A 22,492-nucleotide genomic window follows, 5' to 3' on the forward strand; every position below is an offset into this window, starting at 1 on the left:
GAGCCAATCCTCCCCCTACTCCTGCACTGAAAGGTGGGTGGCCCTTTGCGGGGTGTTAAACACATTGGCAGAGGAGGGTGTTGGCAGCAGCTTGCATTGCTGCTCTTAGGTATAGACAGGCCTTTAAGCTCAAAGGCACCTTCCACAAGCATTGTATCTCCTTAAATAAATACATGTTTAAAAAGCTATTCTGAGTATGCGAGCACAACCTGTGCTCAGCCCCCTGGTTTAAGTAAGCAAGGAAAGCTCCCTTCTTTGCATTGTTGGGATTCAAAAAAAAGCCCCACCCTTCTAGCTATGCAAGTCACTAAGGCATAGATTCATATCCCAGGTACTCCTCAGAGTCAAAGTCACACTACGAAGTGGCAAAAACTCCCTTGAACTTATGACAGACCTAGGGAAGCGACTTTCCCATTAGAGTTCAAATCCAAGCACACCACAGGTTGAAACACTTCTGATCTAATCAGATGGATTAAAAAAGCAAAGACAAGTTCATTCCCCCACAGTCAGATTTCGTTTCTTTGGACATCTTTGATCTGGACAGGAAGCTTCACTTCCGGCCCGTTGGCATTTCCACTTTCTGACCTGTCAGTTTGATTAGTCTCATTACTCAGCTTCCCTGTGGGAAGAAGAGTTAAAAAATACAAGCAGGCAACAGATTCCGATCACAGCTATGGAATCAGGCACAGGGCACGATTTTGGCTACTGGGAACTGCCATCTTTGTGAAGTAAAGGGCCACTTATGTCACCTCACCCCAGGGACATGAGAACTGCAATATCATGTTTTTAAAGGGACAGAGCTGAATGGCACCATTTTGTACTAAGGTCATCACAGGGAAGGTTAGATGCAAAGTCTGACTGGCTACATTCATGTGAGACTCTCCCTTCCATTGAATGGCCAATCCCTATAATTAGTGCCTTTGAGATTGTGCCCTGGCCTTTAAGTACCCAACTGCAGAGTATGCTGCTGTGGTACTTACTCACCTGGTGCTCTATGCAGATCAGAGGCAGTTTGGGGAGATCAGCTGTGCTAATAAGGCTGATCTGAACACCTGCGAGAAAGCCTTTGCTGTTGGAGGGTTCTCAATTGGAATTTGCTTCCCCCACTGATCTGATATGGCTTCATTTGGCTGGCCTTCAAGGAATGATTTAAAAGGTCTCTCCATTCACGCAGTCTTTTGCCTGAAGAGATGAGGACTAAAGATTTAACAGCTAAACATTCAGGAGGAGCCTCTCAATTTCAGCTAAGATTTGAATTGTCTAAGGTTTGTGCCTGCAAGGCAGTGGGTGTATTTTAAAGGAGTCACACTTTAAAATAACAAGCCGAATTACGCCAAGCACAAGTTTCCTGACATTTTACTAACACTGTAGAGGACAACTGAATTTTAAAAATTTTACTGTGTCATGGGAGTGGCTATTCACTTCTTGCACATACCTACCAGCATTTCACAGTGGAGAGCCACTAGTCACTTTTCCTTTTGTTTCTAATCAGCTTTGAGTCAATTTCACTTCTGGATTTTAAGTGATCACAATGCTAGGGTTGGAAACAGCAAGGGAAATGTTTATTCCTTTTTCAGTTGTTCTTATGGAATGTTTTTAAGTCAATGGAAATGATTCCATGGCTGTTAGAACTTTGTAAAAAGTGCTTTTTAAAAAATAAATAAAAATGAAACCTTCAAGTTAAGTCCAGAGAGGAACTGTGTGAGATCAAAGCTGCACTCATTGCAGGATGGGTTCTTGGTTTGGTTTTGAGTCACTGTAATGTCCCCATTTGGAAATACCTTCATCAATATCAATGTATATGCAAATTTTGTGTTCCTGGAATTTCATTTAATAAAATCAGTGATGGTGCAGGCAGGAGACAACATGGTGAGATATAATTTACCTCTATCCCATCTACAGCTCCCTTATATTTATTGGTAATGAAATCAAGCTCCCAGGGTTATCTTTTGAAAGTGTTGTGCAGGTTTCCTTTGAGGATGGGGACAGATAGGTCCGGTATGGAGTGATCACTTTGTGAAAAGTATTCACCCACAGGTGATAGACAGGAAAATGACAAAAGAAAAAAATACCCTGAGTTCATAAAAGACAAAAATATTCTAACACTTTTCATAAAGAGGTCTGATATGGAGTGATCAATCTATCCTCATCCTCAAAGAAAACCAGCACAGCACTTTAAAAAAAGTGAGCCAGGGAGCTTAAATTATTATGCTGCTAGATACTAAAAATCATACTCCAAGACACTGGATTTATGGTTTATTACAGTAATCTGTAACCCATTAACCTCCTCTTTTTGTTTTATGACTGCAGAATGGAGTGCTCTACCTTGAATGGTCCCTTACAATACATGCTAACTACTTATGTTAAACAATCTGTTCCACCTGGCATTTTGCTGTGAGGCTGGGAGTATCGTTCCCACCTGAAGCAGATCTCTGTGTGGCTTGAGAGCTTGTCTCTCTCACAAACAGAAGTTGATCCATAAAAGGTATCACCTCACCCGCCTTGTCTCTCCAGTACAAGAAAAACAGACATTCACTAAATGACCTAGGTAAGGCAGAAGCACCCCACCTCAAAGATAAATATTCCTGCTGCACCTGTTACATTCCAAGGTATTGACAAGCTCGAAGTATGACATTCTGGTCACATACCAGGTGTAGTAACAAGCATTAGAAGAGGGGACTAGACGACTAATAGGAACAGCTTGCTTGCGGTAGCAAAATACAAGGGGCAGATTCTCAGCTAGTGTAAACTGTCAGGGCTCCACTGACTTCAACACCAGCTGAGGATAAACTCCCAGGTTTTGGCAATTTCAGATTGAGCAAAAAGCCAAATCACTCATTTGAGCAAGCTGCAGGAACCACTTTGAGCTACTCTGTTCCAGTCCTCAGAGTGAACTACCTGGATGTAGGAGACCAAACAAGCATCCCCCAATAAGCTGAGGATGTGTGCATGCATAACAACCAGCCAGGCACAGGCAGAGATTAGCTGCATCATGTAGTAGTAAAATCTGTGTTCTAGGGCACAGGTTAAGTATTTAGAAACAGACAGAGCATCTAGTAAATCCTCTGTTGTGCTAGTGCAGTGGCTCTCCTGTTACATTAGACCAAGTTTGGGGTGAATTTTAGGTTGGAGAGAGGCCTGACAAGGCAGGAACTGTGCTGTCTCCTGTCTGTCTCACCTGTGCTGCACTTAGGTTTATATAGTGCCAATCACAGTAACTGTTCAAAGCACTTTCAGGGAGGAGAAATGTTTGGTACAAAAGCACAAGGCAGTGCATAAAGAACTGATTTAGACCTGCAATGCTCTGCTAAGTGAGATATTAAACATTAAAACAAAACGGCTATTGTGTCTCCAAGGGAAAGGACTCTGGGGAAAAAAACCCACTCTGGGAAAGTATCTTGGTATCTGACGAATATATCTCAGGCTTATTGTATAAGGGACGATATTATTTCCCTGGCATTTAAAGTTGTTACAGCTGGACTTAATATAGCAAATCTGATACTTCAGTGTCATCTTTAAAAAAGATTTTATTTCCAGTTAAAAGAAGTTAAAAGCCACCCAACACCTCACATGACTCAGAGTCCTGGGGCAGCAGGTAAAGAACTTTTTATGGTGATGCAGGATTTTCAAGGATGCCTGGTACGAACTGAGAAAGGGAATAGAAACCTGCTAAATGCACCAGCTTGGTGCTGAGGATAGGAAAAATTGCTTTTGATAAGGATCTTTGAAGCTGGATGTTTCCAAAGCAAAGGCCATCACTACAAATGGATGCAACAGGACCTGCTGATGTGAAAAGCTTATCTCCTATCCAGGTCTTCAGTTCTCTTCTCTAGTTACATGAGTTTTGTTTCTTGTTCATACTTTACCTCCCTGACCTCATCTCCCCCTTGCATGATCATGACAGAGTTTAGCCCAATGTTCTTTTCCTTCCCCTCCTCCCCTCCTCCGATCTGGAATACAAAGACATGGACATGATCTATTCACATGGGCAAGAGGACAGGGAAACTGATGGTACCATACAGATAGTTACATATGATTGGAATTCAGGAAGCCCACACAATGTCCATGAAACGTGCACAATAATCCAAGCAGACACATCCCTGGCAGAATAAATGATCATCTGCCCACTGAAAATTCAGAGGTTTTTCTGTGGTGTAAGTACAATACCTACTAAGCAGCAGAGTCTGTTCTCAAGCTAGTTCTGTTCTCAAGAGTTAGGTATTTACATATACACGGAGCAAGCAAACCAGGCCTACTCCATATACTGAGCAACTAACCAAGCCCTTAGCTAAATAAACTGATGGCCTACAGATGTGCTCTGGCAAAGGTGGGTTACCAGGCTGGGGCATGAGGTTTTTCTTTTATCTCAGGAAAGAGCCTATTTACAGGATAATGGGTTTACTTTAGTAACCGCAGTTTATAGCAAAGCAGAAAAAGTACCTGACCCATTGCTCACTTCAATTAGAGCTTCAGACCTTATAGAAGAGCTCTGTAGAAATTAACAGGAGTTAAAGCAATAGGGTTTTAGACAAATTATCCTAAAAACCTATTGATTTAACTTAGGTTTTTCAACCTTCCTGTAAAATTCCATAGCAGGAGTATACGATCCTCTAGTCCACTCTATAGAATGGTCCAAGAAACCTATAGGGTTCAATGCTGGTTTCATCAAAATGAACGGAAAAACTCCCATTGACTTCAATTGACCCAGGATTTCACACACAGAGGTTCTAATTCTGTATTACGTTCACAGCATTTTCTATACAGGATGCAAAAGGGATAGATTTGTTACTGTTAAAACAGACTGTCAAGTTGTAAGCCAGCCTCTCTGGAGGTCAAAAGTCAGGTGCTTAGAATACAGGCAGGTGGAGAAAACGTCAGTCCAAGAGAAGTTCCCTCTCCCACCAGAGGCTTTTTTATTTCCCTCTCCCACTCCCAAAGAGAAAATACACAAACAGATGGAGACATTTGAAAGTAGGAGCCTGCAACCTCCTCTGGTTCAGAGCCATTCCTTCTTATCTGCTCTAAGGACTTCTACAGCTCCTAACACCTGCAGTATCTAAAAGTCAGTAAGCAATGAGGAAGACAGAGCGTCCAACAGCTGCTATATTCTCTCCCCAATGAGCACAATTTCAGTCATGCCAGCCCCAACCGTTCAAAAAAAAAAAAAAAATCACAAGGCCCAGACTCCAAAGAGCTGTGAGATGGTTTTTAGTAATAAATATTGGGGGCAAGTGGGGAATTGCTGTCAGGGTCCTGAGCCCACTCAGGCTGCACTCTGGTCACATTTTCAAGCTTTTCTCCCCAACCATGAGGGCTAGAAACGTACTTTTATTTGCACGAGAAACTCCACACTCATTTTGAGCCCCAATTCCAGCAGCTGGGATTTAAGAAACACATCAAATATCACAAGGCTCACGATAAAAATCACGAGCGTTTGCAACACGGCAATTCTGGGAGCTTCTTGGGGCTGTTCATAAGCAGCACAAGCTTGCTTAGCCCTGTCCCAGAGTAGAAGAGAGTGGGGTGAGCCAGTAACCAGCGGCACAGTGCATGGGACTCAGCATCACAGCGATGTATTTCTATTCTAAGGCCAACGACATCCCATAAAGCTTACTGGGGTCTCCAAACTAAGCACTGTGTTCACTTGTGTTCTGCAGCAGGCTTTCACTCCAACACTTGAGCGTTGGGGCTTCTTTTCACTTAACTTTATATAGCTCAGGTGGAGAATTGGTTGCCAGGGACCAAAATAAGGGTGCATATATGAACTCACTTCAGGCAAAACCCTGACCACCAAATATGGGAACTGCATTCCTTATTCATTCAGGACATAAGAGAACAGTAAACGGAGCTGATAAAGCAAGTATTTTTCTCAAGACTGGGGTCAGTGTTGGAACATGCACTTCAGTCTATTGAGACTGCAGCGTCAGTGTAATGCAGGCTGCAGCAACAAGGTCTTGGGAGCTGAATATTCAGCCTCCCTGTCAGTGGCATGCACAAGTCATGACCTTCTCATCAGCTGGCAACGTGTTGCAGTTGCCCCACACTTTGAGCATTCTCTTCTCATGCCTCTTTCAGAGCCGGGGGAACCCCACAGCATCGCTGATGTGGTAGAGCACTGACAGATTCCCTTGAGCCAGAGCATTCCAACAGCAGTGTTAACTGGGCTTTGCTCCTGCACTGATTGTTAGAGCCCCGCACAGATACAAAATTTGCATCCACATCCGATCCGTGATTCACAAACATGTCCACAGATATGAAGTGGCATCCGCACATCTGCGGGATTCCACTGGTCATCTGAGCCAAAAATTTCACAGGTTCTGCCTCTTCAGTTTCTGAAGACCTCCAGGAAAATGTTTTTTTTAAATACATTTCTGTTTAAATAGAATTGTATGTTTTTGAAGATATCAACTAAAAACTATTGGGACGCACATATTCGCCTGCAAAGTTTGCAACCCAAAAGCTACAGCCTTGTATTTGCTGCAAGAGAAGAACCTTGGAAGTGATGTTGACTAGAAACCGATTGAGGCTAGGATCTGGTTGGGGTCGTACTCAAGCAGCAAGCCTGAGCCATGGCCACACTGCTATTTTTGGTGCACTAGCTTAGTCAGAGCTGGCACATGTTCATCTAAACTGGGAATTACATTTTCCTAGCTGTGGTGTAGATGTAACTCTAAGGCCTTGTCTACACTCAAAAACTAAGTCAACAAAACGTGTCAAATTACAGGCACTGGTGGCTGACATCCACACAACCCACTCAGCATATCCTCATCAGGGGCAGTGTCAGCTGAAAGATCGGGCTCTCAGCTCCCTGCTTGGAACCACACAGGCGGACTCCCAGGGGGCTGCCCCTCACTCCCCACTTCTGCCAGGAGCCAGCCCCAGGCTTTTCCCATCCCCGTTTCCCACAGCTGTGAAATTAATAAGGCTGCCCAGCTCGCAGCCCTCCAGACTTGCAGCTGCCTGGACTTTTTCGCCTGCTCCCAGCCTGAAGCAGGAACCAGCCACCCCAGGCTTGGGTTTGACAGCCCCACCACCAATGTAAGGGGACGCAGTGGCTACTTGGACACTGCGTTGCCCTAGTTATGCTGACAAATGTCATCGGGGTGGTTTTATTTTGTTGAAAAAACAGGGCAGTTTTGTCGGTGGGGAGCGGGGGGTGTGATTGCAATGTGTACACCAGCAGTGTTTTGTCAACAAATGCTAACTTTTGTCGACAAAACTCTAGTGTAGACCAGACCTAAGAGTGGGACTGACTGGTCTGTTTACTTCCTCCAAGCCCAGTGAAACACAGGATTATTTAAATGAACAGCATATATGGGGAAAGCCACTTGCCAACAACCAAAAATGTTACATCTAACAATGGACTAAGAAGATTTCCCCTTATGAAAGGTTTTGATACCGGGGTATCTGGTTTCATCAGTTTTTAAGGGATTGTTTAATTTTAAAAGGTCGGCAGGCATATGACACATTACACAGTGCTTTGCAGAGAAAAGCAAAGCAAAGGGGAAATAGATTTGCAGAATCTCCTACAGGAAGGAAGGCAAAGCTTCCTACGGAGAAAGGAGGTGGCAAAAACAAGCTGATATTTTAGAAAACAGAGACCAATAAATAAAATCAGGCAGACTAGTTAAAGTGAGAGGAAGCTGAAGGAGCTAGAAATAGAGTGGGGGAGGTGTACAGTAATACACAAGTCTGGTCTCCAAACCTGAGCTTATCGGTTTATTTGGCTTTTTGGAAAAGTCACGTCAGTGATATCTTCCAGTCCCTGAATTCCCTCCTGAGAAGGATGTTTGCCTTTCAATTTGTTGGAATGTTATATATTGACTTTAATGCTTGAACCTAAATCAACACTTAAAATGGAGATCAGTTGCCATCCGAATGCTAGTTCTCAAGACAACGTGCAAGCCCTTCCCCTCCAGAGTGGCACTGCTAACAGAAAGAAGCATTTGCAGCTCACATTTAAAGCTCGGATGCTGCACATTAAACCTGGATTTATAACAAGCTTTGGGAGACAGGGGAGAGCTTGTCAGAGAGAACGCCCTGATACATGCTGGCATGACAGAAAACTCTCCTTGGATAAGGTGACATCACCCGGAAACAGAATATCTGCCCAGCAGAGCTCACCTACCTGTCTGGAAAACAAACCAGCAGAGATTATTCTATTATAATGGCAACAACAGGGGTCAATCTAGGCTGCATCCTAGCACACAGACAAATATGGAGCAAGAAACGCTTGCTTTGGTGATTCATCTCTCAGACGCAGTGACCTTACCAGCTAGCAGAGATCTACATTCGGATGTCAGAAGCTACTAGTTGAAGTTTAACAGTGAGGGCAATTAACCATTGGAACATCTTTCCAAGGGGCGTGCTGGATTCTCCATTATGGGCAGTTTTTAAAATCAAGATTGGATGTTTTTCCTCAGACATACTCTAGTTCAAACAGGAATTAATTCAGGGAAATCACATGGCCTTTGTTATGCAGGAGGTCAGACTAGATCAGTGGTCCCTTCTGGCCTATAATCTATGAATAAGGAGAGAGATTTCAGTAATCTGCTGAGAGGCTAGGAAGATGCTTGAAGTGAGAGACATTAAGATTGCTCCGGAAGCCAGCATCTTGAACATTTATGGTTTAACGTTACAGCCTTGAAGGCTTCTAGGGCCACTCGGATATAGCTGAAAGAAGGGGCAGCTGTACTGGCAGATGTGAATAGAGAAGAATAGAATGTGAATAGAGAAGAAACAGAATCATGGGTGAAAAACCTATATACACCCCAATTTCTGAAGCCCCAGGTAAGCATCCTCACTGACACGTACACCACCATCTACATCCAGCAAGGAAAGGTGGGAGTCCTTCTCCAGCACTACAACCCCTTTTACGCTCCCTGCAGCCGCACGCTGAGTATCAGAGGGTTTCCTCTGGCACAAGGGAAAGGGTTACTAAGTAGTGTCTGCTGACCAAGAAAGATCAGGGGAGGAAAATGTACCTTTATGGAGCTGTTCTTCCAGTTTGACAGTAACTGGCCATTGACAGAACCAGTTTGATTGCATTCTGTGTCACAGCAACAGAATGCCCAGAATTTTTAAGGCTACATGCAAGAAGGCCCATTCCAGGTGAGGGCTTTTCACATTTTGTGGAGCTAAGTTCTTCGCCTCAGTTCCTCGTATACCACAGAAGCCTGATCTGCAATAATGACTCACATCATTTAGAAACCAGTGTTATCCAGATTCTCTTAAATCAGGTACCATAAGAAGGGGGACTGGGTGGGGAATTAAAGAGGCAGGAAAATGGGCCTTTAAACCTTTCTGTAATGTCCACACAGGAAAACAGGGCTCTTGTCCTATACGAGTTGTCTAGGCTGCTTATGTGCAGCTTGTCCAATGAGAAGAAGAACTGAGGAAGACACAGTGGATAGTGCATGCTTTGCGCCTTGCTCGCAACTCAGATACTTTCAAAATGTCAGAGGCTCTACAGAGGTTACTTTGCCATGAACTAATGTGTTTTGCCTTCGCAGCACAGCACAGAAAGAATGAAGAGGGTGCAAAAGAGCGGATGGCGTGCAGTAATAGCCTCTTACCCACAGTTTGCTGTCATGGTAAAATGAACCCAGGAGCTTGACAATGTATGGGTGATCACAGGTAGCCAGGATTTCAATCTCCACCATATAATCCTCCAGTTCCTCTTCGCTCTTAGTCTCAATGACTTTTGCAGCGGCTAATGCTCCCGTCTCCTTATTCTTGGCCTGTAATGTAAAACCCACAGTAAGTACATGGATCTAAGGAAAGAACAAGATGAGGCTTTGGTATGCCTTGGTGTTAGCTCAGCCTCCAGTCTCCCAATTCTCAAGCTCGACTCCTTTGGGAACTGTATGAAAGCGGGGGGAATCTGCAGCTGCACCTTTGTTACAGAGACTCGGTGGATAGAATTACTGATGTAAGGTGTGTGACAGAGTCTCCCGGGAACTGAGCTCTGGAACCACTCAGGGTGCAGCCAGTCAGGACTCTAGTTCTCAGAGTCTGCCCACTCAGGTCTCCACACACAAGTGCAGTCGCCTTCTGAATCTAGCCTCAGAGAGTTCAGCACCCCTGCTCCGCCTGAACTCCCCCATGGGTCCCGCTGGATGGGACCCTGGGGAGCTCTTTCACATCCCCAAAGGGGCCATGCACCTTGCCTTGCAATCAGAAGCAATTCACAGCCACAAATCCCCTTGATTTCAGTGGGAGCTACAGTGCTCAGTGTCTTTGAAAACATTCAGACTATAAACAGTTACAAAGCAGGGCCTCATGCTGTATAGCTTTGAACCAGCCCCACCCACGGAATTTCCCCACTGCCACCTACACGTGCTTCGTATTCACCAATGTAGCTTTCTATAATGGAGATGGCCACCAGCTGCTGGATGGGTGTGGGGGAACTGGGTGAAGCAGCAGGCGCAGTTAGATTTAAATGTCCTTCACAAGCCAGCACCCCATGTTTTCTTGATCTTTGTTGCCATGGCACTTCTGGAAGCCTTAGATCAAGTTGGGGAAGACATGAGATATACTCCCTTGCCCACATCCTCCAGAGGATGTAACCAATGATAACGGCCACACAGCCAAAGCTGTTGCTAGTGTATCTCAAGCTGCATCGTGTCAGCTGAAGCAATGGGTGTTCCGCCTCTTGTTTTCTTTCCTTCCCTACTTCCTAAAGAAAGAAAACAAGGGAGGGCTAGGGTCATGAAACTGACAAGGAAGCCTGGTGGGCAGGGGGCACCAGCTAGAGCCTGGGTGCCCGCAGCTGCAACCCCCTGGGTCCTGGCTCCCTGCTCGGAGCCAGGCTGCACCCGCCTGGCTTCTCACTCCTAGCCGGGCTGTTGCCAGGGTTCCCGGCTCCCCGACCCCCACACACCATGGACAGAAGATAGGCAGTGTGGACATGAACCACCACAGTAATTACTGCAGTGGCCCTAAGCTGACTTAACATATGTCGACTTAAGTTGAGTGTAGATCTGCCCTCAGTCAAGAGAAACAAGCGCTGATCTACAGTTACATCCATTATACTGTATGCTACCAGCAAGGGGAAATGCCAACATATGCAGATGGGCAGCATGGGCTTCTCCTTCCACACAAAGGATCAGCCTGCATCTGTGATCTGAACTACCACGCCCAATGCACTACTGCCTCGGGTATAGTTCCCAAGTGACAGACAGCTCAGGTGTGTGTTGAGACAAAAAGTCAGATCTGCTAACTTTGTCCAAATGCAAGTGATTATACGATCAACTTCAGTTTTAAAGGGGGAGGGGCTGGAGAAAAGGAAGTGACCCCTTCCATATCAGGTCCCCAAAGAGGTATTTACAACTGAATGTGCTGCGCACTCTATTTTTTCTATGAAGAAAATAACGAGGGAGGAGGTGTCTGGGCAGTGGGTGCATTTTAGCAGCTGAAATCAAATACACACTGTTCTCTGAAGAGGTGGTTATTGACAGGCGCAGAGGGAGTTACTCTGTGCCAACAGCAGGCTGCCTTAACATCTGTCCGGGGATGTTTGCAGCATTATTTTTCTTATTACTTCCTCCTTCCCAAGTCCCCAAAAACAATTTATAAGACTTAAGTCAATGAGTGGCTTGGCTGACATAAGGCATTTGTTAACAGTTGACAGACATTGGTCTCCCAGCCAAGCAAATCGCTCTGCAAAGGCAATGGGAGCAGTGACATACCAGGGACTTAAGTATCTGCCTGACTGATGTGTCCACTACACAGGGCACAAAGCTGGGCATAGGATGCATGTGGGGGAGGAGGTCCAGCAATGCATTTCTCTGCTCATGCGCCTAATGGCAGCTTGTTCCCACTCCCTGAGAAATCCATTCCTCCACTATTAGGTCCTCGCCTCCCCTCCCCTCCCCCCTGTGTTCTTTCCCCCTCTGCTCCCCAGCAGCATGAAGTTCTTCAGAGGCCCACCCCGGGCAGTGCAGTGAGGGGAATCACAGATCAGGATGTTAGTCAATTTCTCTTGGCTGGCAGTTCTTTACACTCAGAGCAGACCAAAGCAAATGTAAAAAAGCTTCCCTATAAGCCATAGGACTGCTAGCATTCTTCACCCAAGGGGGAAGGAACTAGCTCATGGCTATTTGACTCAGGAAGTCACACCCGGCACAAAGACTGTTTTCAAAAGATCACAGAATCAGCAGTTAAAAGGGTAGAAGAAATCCCTGTTAAGTTACCCAGTCCATTTCACTGTCAGGACAAGAGTGTTCACTATGGTGCATTTTCTAGTTCTCTGTCACTATTTTTAAGTGTCCCATGTACACTGTATGTTTACCCCTCCATCTGAACAAGCAGGGGAACTTGGCACAGAGTATGCCAGGCAGGCACGTAACTGCTTTCATACAAGAGTTTGGCATGATGCACTCAGCCATGACCTGAGAGAGGGAGAAAGTCACATTTCTGTGCGTTATTGTTTGAGGAGGAAAGGCTGGCAGGCGCCAATTATGATCTACCTTGTGGCTCTCTTTTTATTTATCTGTTTAGCAGGCCTATACAGAGAGCTTATAAAAGGATTAGTTCCCAGCATAAACACAGTAGGTCCAGCTGAATCCATCTTATCCGGCTTAGATGATGCAACCACATACTGAGGAAAGTGGCTTGGTAGAGGGTAAAAGAATGGAGGGGAAGTGTGGAGAGAGTTTATCATAGAAGAAAATAAGTCTTCTCTCTCCAAGCTGGATTTACTTGCACTCTAGTGGTTTTAGAAGACCTGCTGAATTTAGCCCTGGCTGACCAGAGGATGAAGTGGTGGCGACCCCATTTCCATTAGGACATGTAGCTGTTCCCAGCTCAAGCTAGTTTTACAAGGGTGCCTCTAATTTCTTCCTCTTAAAGCTTAAATAATGAATCACTCCCAGCCCTCTAAAAAGCGATGGGAGGGTAAGCGGAGCTGTGGGATTCACAGGAAAGTGCTGCCTTCCAAATCGAGACGTTCTTTCAAAAAAGACAGACAACAATTGCTATATAGATCAAGAATAAAAACCCTCCTACATTCTCTGTGTGCGTTAGAAGCTGGTGGAGATCTGAGAGAGGAAACGTGCTATGAGAAAAGGTGGGGCTTCCCTTTGTGGTCAGAGCCCCACACAGGCACTTCCCCCTCCGATCAAGGCCAGCCAGACTCAACATCCTCCAGGCGCTTCAGTGCCCTGATGCACTTGAGAAGCACCCAGCCCACTTACAAGACTGGCCAAGATGCTACAAGGAACTTGCTAGCAGAGTTAGCAGGGTCCAGCCACCCAGGCTTCTTGCCCTGGCTCCAGCCCCCTAGCTCTCCAGGGGAGTGCCCTGCCTTCTTGCCATGAAATTGACAAAAAACAACAGCTAAGGCAAGAACACTGGGTCTACACTGACACTGGGTTGCCCTGACTACACCGAGGTAAAACCACCTTAACGAGAAGGGCTTATTACATTGGCAAAGCAGGGGAGTTACATGGGGAGGAGTGTTTCAGTGTGTACACCACCGCTTTGTTGACAAAAGTCAGCTTTTGTTGACAAAAATCTCTGTAGCGTAGACCAGGCCTTAGCGAGACTTCTGCCATGTTAAATGCCGGTTAGAAACGCACAGCACTGGGAGTCAGAGAACAGATCCAGAGTTAGAGATCAGGCAGCTCTGAGCTGGAGGTCCGTTCCCAGCTTGACCATTGTGGGCGGAGTGTGAGCAAGTCACTTCCCTCTCTGCCTCAGTTTGCCCAACACAGACGACTGCAAGGCCCCATGAAAGACTTGCAGAGCAGCTCAAAACCCCTGAGGAACCATCTCCAGGCCAGCAAGGGGCGTTACTATGACTAACAGGCTGAGTAGCAACAGAGCAATCCCCTCAGTTACAATCTCCCTCTGGTTACGAGCAATTCTTATGCAGAAACAGGATGTTTTAGGACAGTTGCTTTCAACCTTTCCAGACTTCTGTACCCCTTTCAGGAGTCTGACTGGTCTTGCATACCCCAAGTTTCACCTCACTTAAAAATTACTTGCTTGCAAAATTAGACAAAAATACAAAAGTGTCATAGCACGCGACTGCTGAACAATTGCTTACTTTCTCATTTTTACCATATACTTGATTGGAATATAAATATTGTACTAACATTTCAGTGTATAGTGCATAGAGCTGTATAAACTGTATAAGTCATTGTCTGTATAAAATTTTAGTTTGTGCTGACTTCGCTAGTGCTCTTTATGTAGCTTGTTGTAAAACTCAGCAAACATCTACATGAGCTGATATTACCACTGAAGACCTCCGTGTACCAGCGTTCATACATATAGCCCTGATTGAGAACCACTGCTTTAGGAAACTATATGCTTATGTATCAGTTTAGATTGAATACTTAATTAAGTACTTGTGTGGGTTAGAAACTCCTCCGGGCAGGGACTTCTCCCCCAGCTTGTATCTAGCCAAACCCAGTCAGTGCTAATGAACTCAGTACCCAGCCTTATTAGCAAGGATGAAGCATAAACCTCAACCTAATATCTATCTCCCCTCTAGTGATCTTTGGTACAACCTTCATGTTATTTTAACCTCTCCACTGCTAGACTAGAGCCTCTGTCCTCTATGGATATGTCTGCACTGCAATTCAAACCCTGCAGCTGACCGGGCCAGCTGACTTGGGCTGTGAGACTCTGTTAAAAGGGCTGTTTAATTGTAGGGTAGACGTGGGCTCTGGGACCCTCCCAGCTCACAGGCTCCTAGAGCCCAGCCTCCAGCTGGAACCCAAACCTCTACACCAAATTAAACAGCCCTTTAGCCCATGCCCCTTGAGCCAAGTCAGCTGGCATGGGCCAGCAGCAGGTTTTTAATTGCAGTGTAGACAGACCCAATGAGACTTCAAGGAAGTCCTTCCAGCCAGGCACTGTACTTTAGGTAGCACTGAAGCGGTTACGTTTTTGACCATCTCGGCTTCCCTCTCTTCCCCCCATTAAGATAGGAGGCTACTGGTATCAGTTCAGGGAAGACAAGGCTGCAGCTGCCTCAGCAGCTGACACAAAGAGCAGAGTCCTCTCTCCCCATTGCCTGCAGGGCAGCTGGGGCAGGGAAGACTGATTTTACAAACACTGCTAAAGGACGTTTCAAAGTCATATCTCAGAAGAAGTCAGCATAGGTGCAGACAACTTTCTGAGCCTGTAATCGGAGCGCCTGCTGCTCCCATTTCAAAGCCAGCGAATCAGTGACTCAGGAAAACGAATCTGCATGTCAAACCAGCACTGCCCTGTGGGTTCATTGCTATGAATAAGCAGCTCTTACACCTCGCTTTTCAGAGGGTCTCAAAGTGCTTCACAAAGGACACTCATTACCCCCACTTTCCAGGGGGGAAACAGGCACAGAGGTGAAGTGATTTATTCAAGACCACACAGGTCAGTAGCAGAGCTGGGAACTAAATTCAGGTTTCTGGACTGGGAGTCCAACCTTTATACACTGAACTCCGCTGCCTTCCCCAAGTGAATGCCCTGGAGAGGCTAAATCCAAATCTGCTAGAGTCAGGTGAGTTTTCTCCTACAGATCTGCACTTGCTCATTCCAGATCTGAATTTGTCCATAGGTCCTCCTACAATGTGAGCTTTAGAAAAATGTGCCTGAAAACGTGCTATAGCATAAACCTCAGACTGACTCTATCCATAAGTCACATTTACCAGGTTTGGAATTCAAGACAATTTTTTCCAATCATGTTTATAAGAATATTTTGCACTTATACCATCCCCTTATATCTTTGAAGTTAGAGCTAGTGTTACCTGCCAACCTCACCCACACTGTGCTGAATGACATGGCTATATCTCCAGTCTGACAGCTGTATCACATACCATCAACCCACCCGCCCAACCTAAAAAGCAGCTTTCAGGATGCCAGATACATGCAGACCATAGCATCAGACGTTGGCTGTGTTCCTGTATGCAGTATTCCTGTAACTTACAGCTGGCCATTTCCCCGAAGTCTGTTTGCTGGAGTTTTGCTAGGCAAGACATAATACAACATAGACATACTTCCAGTCAGATTGGTTTTCACTATAAAGCGGTCACATGCTCACAGTGCTATCCATGGAACTACATTTCAGATTTACAAGTCCAGATCAGTGATAATTTAAAGTTTCAAACCGGCTTCTGATTGCAATTGCCATGCAATAGATCAGAATCTGCCCCACAGATACTGGGGAAGGGGGGTGGGCGGGAGAAAAATCACATTAAGGTAGACTGAAAACCAAGCTAGCAATTATATTTAAAGGAATCCATGGGCTTCTATGTTTCTGACCTTGGAGCCAGGACAATATTCCTAATAGCAATGAGAACACACATGTCCAGGCTGAGAAACTGAAGATCTACTCACTCACTTTCTACAAACTGCCAGCTGTAAGAAAAGAGTCGTTAAATGGAACTTCTCTGCAGTCTTGTGTTACATGTAATCTGACATCAACACTGGCAGGGTGCACAGATTGTATTGATGAGCGATGCATGGAATTATAGCCTTGGTATTTAAAATCCTAAATGCTTTTATGACCACTACCTATCTTTCTGGAGATTTAGCTTCTTGGGGAGTTAGACTGAGAGCTTTTAAAAAAGAGTAAATGCAAAAGCAAGACAGGAGCCTGCACTTAACACTGAAAAATTTACCAACTAAAAGTCATCCACTGAAGCACGTGTACAGAACCAAGCAAATGGTCAGAACCTAAGGTTACAAGGCTAGAGAATTTAGTTGTAGTCCTGGAGAGAGGTGGCTGACAGATAGTATTCCTAGGTTACAGCCGAACACACTAAGAGTAACAGAACATATGTATAGGATTACACTTAAGAAGCAGAGGCAAAAAGTTATTGCTCAGGTTTTGGATATAAGGAATAAAGACTGAAGCTATAGAAGAAAGGACTCTACCAATGACAATGTGCAAGGCAAGTCCAATCTTTTTCCTCCACATGGCCTTCCCATCAGCCAATAAAAAAGATTTGTCTGGATTCCAGTAAAACAGCACTGTATTAAACGAATGCAGAAGCAGAAATACAGGATTGCACAAAACCTAGTTCAAGTGAAAGGCCAAAGAGATCATCTCCTTTGCCTCTGAATCACCTCGTGAGCTATTGCAAAATTCTGATGTTGACAAATCCATCCTAGAACTATTCTAGGGCATTAATGAACATGCTGCCAGGGGCCAGGTCTGGCAGTTCACTGAAGGACAAGGGAGGGGATGTAAGCATAAGGCTTCAAGTGAACTTATTCTTTTTCGTTATAAAAGGAGAGATCACTATTGACAGGATGTTTTTTAATAACAAATCTTCATCCATGCTATAGTACTCTCTTCCTCAGACAAGCATGTCAGCACTGCCAAATTACCCACTTACTCCTCTCAAAGCAAAGGACAGTCTTTCTAAAGCTATATGGGAATAACATGTCACCCCATTTTCAGGGTGAAGTTTGCATTCTGTATCACTTCTTCCCTCCCACTCCTCCCCCAAAAGAGTCTTGTCTCAGTGCTGAGAGGAGTTGGATACTTCAAATCTCTTTGAACTGGAACTGGCAGGGATTTTTTTTTGTTTTTTAAACAAAGTGAGTGTATGTTTGTTTATCCTCTCTTCTCATTTCAGGGTTGATAATCTCGATAATAAGACTTTGCATGCAGCATGGTCACATTGTGTAGATCTAGTAATTGCTCGTTCAGATATTTCTCAGGGACAACATGATGGTTAATTGCTTTCAAATGAACTTAGCCTGCACTGTCTGCATCAATAAATTAATGCACTATAGAGAAGCTAGAGTTAATGTTCATATGACAGTCAATCAATGAGAGCTGAAATTAGTTTCCTAGCTGACAAGCTCCTTAGGTTTGTCTCAATAAATGATGCATTTTTATACCCTCAAACTCAGCTTTTGGGAGCACTCAGCAAAGCAAGGTATGACAAACAGGCGGACAAAGAGATATTAAAAAGGTCGCCAGGGCAACGAGAGACTCTTGGGACACAGCACCTCAGATTCCCAGCGCTTGCAGGGAAGCACCATGGCACAGATAAGCCTAAACTCACGCTGGCAGGGCACCAAGGCTGATCTGCGAGTGAAACAGTGAACTCCACAACAAGAACTCGCTTACCATTTGCAGGGGAGATGAGATCTATCCCTAATATCAATTAGCTGGTTTTTAAGGGGCATCCTCAGCCCACTCCACTGGGTGTTGGAAGTAGCAGAATAAGACATTGTCCAACTCTTTGCATGCAATGAATGACCTTGGTCACGCCTCTCCTTTGTCACGTCCGTGTAAGAAGGAAAATGGAGTGGCGGGCACAGCCACTGTGCCACGTGAGTCTGAACCCATCGGTACAAAAGGGGTGAAAATCCTGGCCCTAATCAAATCAGTGAGAAAACTCCAATTGCCTTCAACAGTATGAGGTATTCACCCGGAACATCACCATCATTCTAACCTCACTATCTCTGCCAGCAACATGCTGGCAATGCTGCCTGTGAGCCCACCCGCAAGCCCAAGTGGATCCCTATTACCAGACAGTGTGCATGTCAGGTTCTTACCCTATGTTCAGCTGAGCCACTCGGGCTTCAGCTCTTTAGTTCGAGAGCTGGCCAATAAATTCTCCTAAGGGAGATATTCCAGCCACAGGAGGAAGGGGAGGGAGAAGCATCTTCTGCAAAAAGGGATTCAAGGGTTGCTTTATGAGGAATTTTATACAAAAGACCTCAAGTATTAAGGTGCAAATGCCCAACCATTCCCTCTGGACATGAAAGGAGGGTGATTAATAGCACTAGGCAGAACCTGCCCTAGGACAACAAGAGTCACTGGTGTAGTAGGCCTGATATGTACTTCTTCCTACACCTCTTCAAATGCAAGTCAGCGCGGAGGTTCAACTCCCCCTACTATTTTGAGCCTGCTGGAAATGAGGCCTACATAGATAGGCTCATTAGCTCTCTTCATAGCCCCACCTCTTATAATCCTCCCTAGTTCCAAATATACCACCCGATATCACAAGTAGGAGAGATCTGGCAAAGCTTTACCCCAAATCAGAAAGAGGAAAACCTTGTCTACCCAGCAGCCATTGCTGCTGCAGCATATACATGCTGTGGGTCCATTTCAGTTCACATCTTCTTATTTGTGCTGCAAAGCTCACCCATTTGATGCCCTCTCCCTTGTTCTTGGAGCTGTATCAAGTTATGGTGACTGCCACTAACCTGCATAACTCTGGCTCTCAACAAACATAAAGGTCGGAGTTTAACAACGTTTCAACTGTAAGGCTGTCTGATCGACTCTTTCCTCAGTCTCTTTAGCATGTTTCCTTCCCCACTATCTCCATCTTTGTTTACTTATGCCAAGACCTGCAGTGTTTCATTGGATACTAGATTCACCAGTAGAGAAATGGAGTGCACCATAAATCACGTGCAACGACTGCTCCAGTTATGAGGCTCTCAGCCATCTCCGACTTGATGCCAGGGAGCAGACCCTGGAAACAGGCTACATCTTGCTACAGGCCTTTCAGGAAGAGACATTTATAAACATGTGTTGAAGGGTGTGTGTGTAAAAAGCTCTACCTGAACCTCAGCAGGATGTTTTCCTATGGGAAGGTGCAGGAAAAAAGGAAAAATAGAAGCCAGACAGTCAGTGATACTTCACTTTTCAATAGCACTGTTTAACCACAGTTTATCAGCCCTCACAGATTGACAGATCATATGTGATTAGAGCCTTCTGGCAAATATGGTGCAACATATTGGGTTCTGTCCCATTAATGTAATTTTAGTCAGGATTAGAAAAAAAAACAATCACTGTCTAACTCTTAATGCATGGCACCAAGATCGTTGCTCTGGCAACCGTGGAAACTTTTTGCAAGGATTAGGGGAAGAGAAGTGGTTTGGAAAACAAATCATGAAATGTTAATGAGAAGCAGAAACGCCTCTCCCAGCTTTGCAGACTAGGTGCAATGGGAAGTCACATGGCCAGATAGATCAACCAATGGCTGTGGATCTCCCAGCTCAAAACATCCCAAGGACAAGCCAGAAACATGATTGAAGCATGATGCAAGACCCTGACACACAAGCGTTTCCTCACTGAGGGCTGAAGAACAATCCAGCATCGTTTCTCCTGGAGAGGGGATGAGAGATGAAAAGACTAAAGCAATGGCACATCAGACAAAGAGGGGTGGCAATTACAGACCTTGAGGGACTAACTCAGTACTGCTCCTCACTCACCAGCCTGTGCCCAGATGCCATGGCGCTGAGTGCATCAGAAGTGGCAAGGCCAAGTGGCTGACTTCTCTTTGTTGGCAATTTTAAGTGCTGCATTGCAGTACCTGGACGCAGGCATTCTGCTCCGGTCGTATTTTGGGTAGGTTAGAGGAAACATGAGCATCCGCTCCTTTCAGGGCCCCCTCCTAGGCTTGAAGCAGGGTGAAAGGATAGAGAAGATTTAAGAGACAAGGATCCACTAACCAAAAATCCCACCTGTCTCCTTGAGACGCTCAGCCAGCACAGACCCAAGAGCTTTGTAATACAAAGCTTTCGCGAACTATTGGGCCCATCAGTTGGCAACACCCACTATTAACCCCTTTCTCAGGGGGGAAGGCTGCCTCCTTTAGTCCAACCCACAGCCATGGCTTTGTTGCCTTAAAAGCTAAAGAAAAAAAACATGTGACCATTGCTGAAGGTTTCCTAGCAACTTTCTAGGTTGAGCTTGGTGCAGAGGAAGCTCAGAGCTGAGCAGCGGGTTGAATAGCTGGCATGAGTCAGTGCTAGGGAATGGGGCTTAGACAGCCAAGGCTACAGTATTTTTATGCAAGTTTTGTTCAGCCTTTTTGCGATGTGCCAGAAATGCGTCAGCTCAGCTAGGCCCTTGTAGGAAAAAGATGAGCCCTTCACTTCCCTACCTCCTCAATTAGCAACCCAACAATCACTGGCGTACTGAGCTTGGGAATTGCTTCCGCCTCCGGCGCCGATTGCTCTCGAAGGACTTCGGTGATGGAGACAGTGGTGGCATGCTCGAACCTGCTTGCAAATGTGACAAAGCTCAATACAGACAACAGTGCAAAAACCTGAAAAGCTCCACCATGCACACGCTTTGCCCAGGAGGTCCCCCACGACCTCCTTTGTGAGCAGTTTCAGTAACTATTTTCAAGCTACAGGAATGACAGGCAAAAGTGTCTCAAGTTAGGTTAATGAATTACTTTTGCACAAGAGCATAGGTAGCTATTGGGGACGTGAACACAAAAGAAATAGAATGATATTAAGGTGGACAGAGATGTATTATGACTTTTCTACTTTGTGAGGTGGGCGCTTTGGTGTTTGTTTTTCCTGTAATTAAGTCAATTGAAACATAAGAAATGGGACTGACAGACTCCAATTCCAAGAAGAAGAAGCAGGTCCATCAATATTCTCCTCACAAATGGCAGACTGCCTCTGCATGACCCCACATCGCTGTGCAAGCATTGGGGTACAGTGCTCAGGCATTGCTTCAGAGGCTAAGGGTTTGTTTTGGGGATTTTTTTTTTTGTCTTAACTGAGAACTAAGCAAAGCTTGGAAATGGGAGTAAAGTCTGAGACCAATTAGTGTCAGGCCAGACAAATCAGACTGTGAAAGATCCAGTCAATGAAGCAGGGGCCTTTGCTAGTTTAACACCATATGCATCTCGCCCTTTAAACCCTTGATTGCCTTAAGCATCCCAGTCCCAATGCTACATCACCTTCTTAAAAGAAATGTTTGCTGAAACTTAGTACAAGTGTTAAGAAGACCTTGGGTAAAGTTTTCAAGAAGTGGCTTAGGCCGGTAAGAGTTTAAGACCCACTGAAAGTCAACAGGTGTTTTTTGAAAATTGTATCTCTGTTTTAATCCAAGTCTTGAACTGCCGAACTATTTGAAAGATTGGGGGCTCTCTACACAGAGCAGTATTAATGTAGTGCTTAGAGACCTAAGTGGGGATCCTGGCTGCACTGAAGTCAATGTGAGTTTTGCCTTTGATCTTAATGGGACCAGGATGTCACCCATCGTGGTTTGTTATTGTAGGGCCACTAAGATGCTGACACCCATTTACTAAGAAAGAAGCAGCTTCCTCCTCCCCTCCCCCCATTTTAAAAGGGAAAATAACCCCTTTGCTGTTCCAAAAGACAATGCTGAAATTAACAGGCCAAGATTTGACCAAACAAAACATGCAGATATTTTGTGAATGTTTTATGATACAGTTGAAAACAAATGGGTTTTTTTAGAACAGCCAGCAACTCAGAAACTTTATGTGCAAGTTGGTAACACTGCGGACGGAGAGATATTGGTAGAATCAAATTACCAGAGCAAATCCTGAGTCGCCCAAACACACCTCAAAGTCAGAGTTGTAATTTTAATTAGTGAGCATTGAGGCAGGCAGGAGAGGAAACATTCTAAGCACTTCTAAAGTACCTATCACTATGGTATCCAGGCACAACATGCTGCACAGTAAAAATGCTGTTTTATTCTCATTCTCTTTCCTCACACCAAGTTTTAAAGGGAAAAGTTATATTCTACACTAGGGTACATAATATTACGCAC

At 45.0% G+C, this 22,492-nt stretch overlaps 1 protein-coding gene across 1 annotated transcript in view; it reads right to left on the reverse strand.

The window, feature by feature from the left end:
- Positions 1-22,492, reverse strand: part of STK10 (serine/threonine kinase 10) — a 73,411-nt gene that overhangs the window by 45,029 nt on the left and 5,890 nt on the right. The window contains exon 2 of the mRNA XM_067566578.1: positions 9,576-9,740. Within this exon, the coding sequence (XP_067422679.1) occupies positions 9,576-9,740 (165 nt within the window). The remainder of the gene's footprint in view (positions 1-9,575; positions 9,741-22,492) is intronic.

The sequence above is a fragment of the Emydura macquarii genome, unplaced genomic scaffold (assembly GCF_026122565.2).
Source record: "Emydura macquarii macquarii isolate MOO-44397 ecotype Brisbane River unplaced genomic scaffold, CSIRO-AGI_Emac_v2 contig_2768, whole genome shotgun sequence".
NCBI lineage: Eukaryota > Metazoa > Chordata > Testudines > Chelidae > Emydura > Emydura macquarii.